Source organism: Austrofundulus limnaeus, unplaced genomic scaffold (genome assembly GCF_001266775.1).
Source record: "Austrofundulus limnaeus strain Quisiro unplaced genomic scaffold, Austrofundulus_limnaeus-1.0 Scaffold692, whole genome shotgun sequence".
Lineage (NCBI taxonomy): Eukaryota > Metazoa > Chordata > Actinopteri > Cyprinodontiformes > Rivulidae > Austrofundulus > Austrofundulus limnaeus.
The window spans coordinates 230,650-232,365 of NW_013953094.1; the positions used below are offsets into that span (position 1 = coordinate 230,650).

The 1,716-nt window shown below is 37.1% G+C and overlaps 1 protein-coding gene across 2 annotated transcripts in view; it reads right to left on the reverse strand.

The window, feature by feature from the left end:
* popdc2 (popeye domain cAMP effector 2) overlaps window positions 1–1,716 on the reverse strand; it is a 15,182-nt gene that overhangs the window by 8,959 nt on the left and 4,507 nt on the right. For both annotated transcript variants that reach the window (XM_014027871.1, XM_014027870.1), the window contains exon 2: window positions 983–1,091. In XM_014027871.1, the coding sequence (XP_013883325.1) occupies window positions 983–1,091 (109 nt within the window). The remainder of the gene's footprint in view (window positions 1–982; window positions 1,092–1,716) is intronic.

A 1,716-nucleotide genomic window follows, 5' to 3' on the forward strand; every position in this document is an offset into this window, starting at 1 on the left:
TACTTGAATAAATACGGTAATTTGTTTGTTTTGCTTTTTAAGATCCGATGGACATATCTGAGAGCTGATGGGAAATATTTAAGGAATGAATAAAACCAAAAGGAAGTTAAAATGGCGGCAGACATGACTGGAAACATAAAATCACAGCATTCTAGTACTGTATATTCCCTTCATAAAGCAAGGTGGAGGTTGTGTCAAGGTTTGGACCCGTTTTGGCTGCATTCACTTGGAACTGTGACATGTAACTTTAACCAGAAACTTTTAAAGATACAGAATGAATAAAATCATTTGTTTGAGAAGCAAACATAATTCTTCACAGGACAACCAAAAAAATGCAGTTGAAGAGTRGTAAAACTCACATTTTAAAACAATTTTATCAAAACCTTGATCTTAATCCAAGTAAATATTTTAGAAGGACCCAAAGCAAGTGGTCACTGATAGTAATTATTAATACTGAAATTCATATACTTCTGTTTAATGTAACACATGTAACTTAACACTCACGTACAGCTTTTTATTTTTAAGACTAATAATCCATTTTGGTCCTAAATTAGCAGTTGGCCAATCAGGATTATTGAAGTTTCTCCAGACCAAGGCTGTTTCAAGAATTTTTTATAAGACGTTAGATATTCCCTGTTCATTGTCTTTACATAGTAACACACTTCTAAATATCTCATCTGTTGTGTAGTGGTAGAGCAGCTGGCTTGGGACCAGAAAGTTCCAGGTTCAACTCCCTGCCATGCCCACATGTTGTGGTGTCCTTGAGCAAGACACCCAACCCCCAATTGTTCCCCGGACGCTCACATAGCTGCCYGCTGTTCCATTTGGGTGTTKCTCACATGTGATGGGTCAAATACAAAAYACAAATCTCRTCAKTGWATGSGAACATACACTGATGACAAATAAAGTAGCTTTGTCTTTTTAAACCACATGTAAATGTTAAAAYTGRCAYCTTTAAAAACCTAAACTTTGACTCCCATACCTGGAACTTCCCCTCCTCGTTTGGTCGAAGAGACTCCCATTCTGGAGAGTCAAGGAACTGGTGTCGGTGGATGTAATGCAGGAACTGACCCTCCAAAGACACACTGATCCTGAGAGATAAATAGTGAAAAGAAGAAACAGGGATTAATGTGATCATGAGAGTTCTATATCACTTTGAAGGCCAGGGGTGTGGGTCACTGGGTCTCTGTATGCTAATAATGCAGGTCTTCTCTAAAACTACTTTTTGCCAAATCTTTGCTTAGTTATAGAAAGTATCAGAGAAATTCTTAATATACCTTTGATGTAACCATATGACATTCTGGTATCTACAGAAAGAACAAAAATATTCACTACAAAAGGTAGAAATTATACGAAAACATCTCCAATTAAGCCAATAATGAGTTTTGCTATTGCTGTCTTTAGTCACTCTACATTTGTTGTTGTAATTATTTCCATCAATAATGTGTTTTCTTTGTCTCTCCTCCAGAGGAACACACACCTGAACCAGTTCTTTTGTTTGTCTGTGACTGTGTCTCAATTCATGGGCTGCATCCTCATGAGTTTGTAGGCTGCATAAAACTGCTGTGAAATGAGACGGTCTAACCTTCACTTGACGCATGTTTGTGTGACCACGTGCGACCCCTTTACCATAGTGACCGGTTTTATCATGTGCCTTCAGACTTAAAATGCATCTTTTTATTTGAAGAACTTTATGATTTAAAAGTTACACAAAAA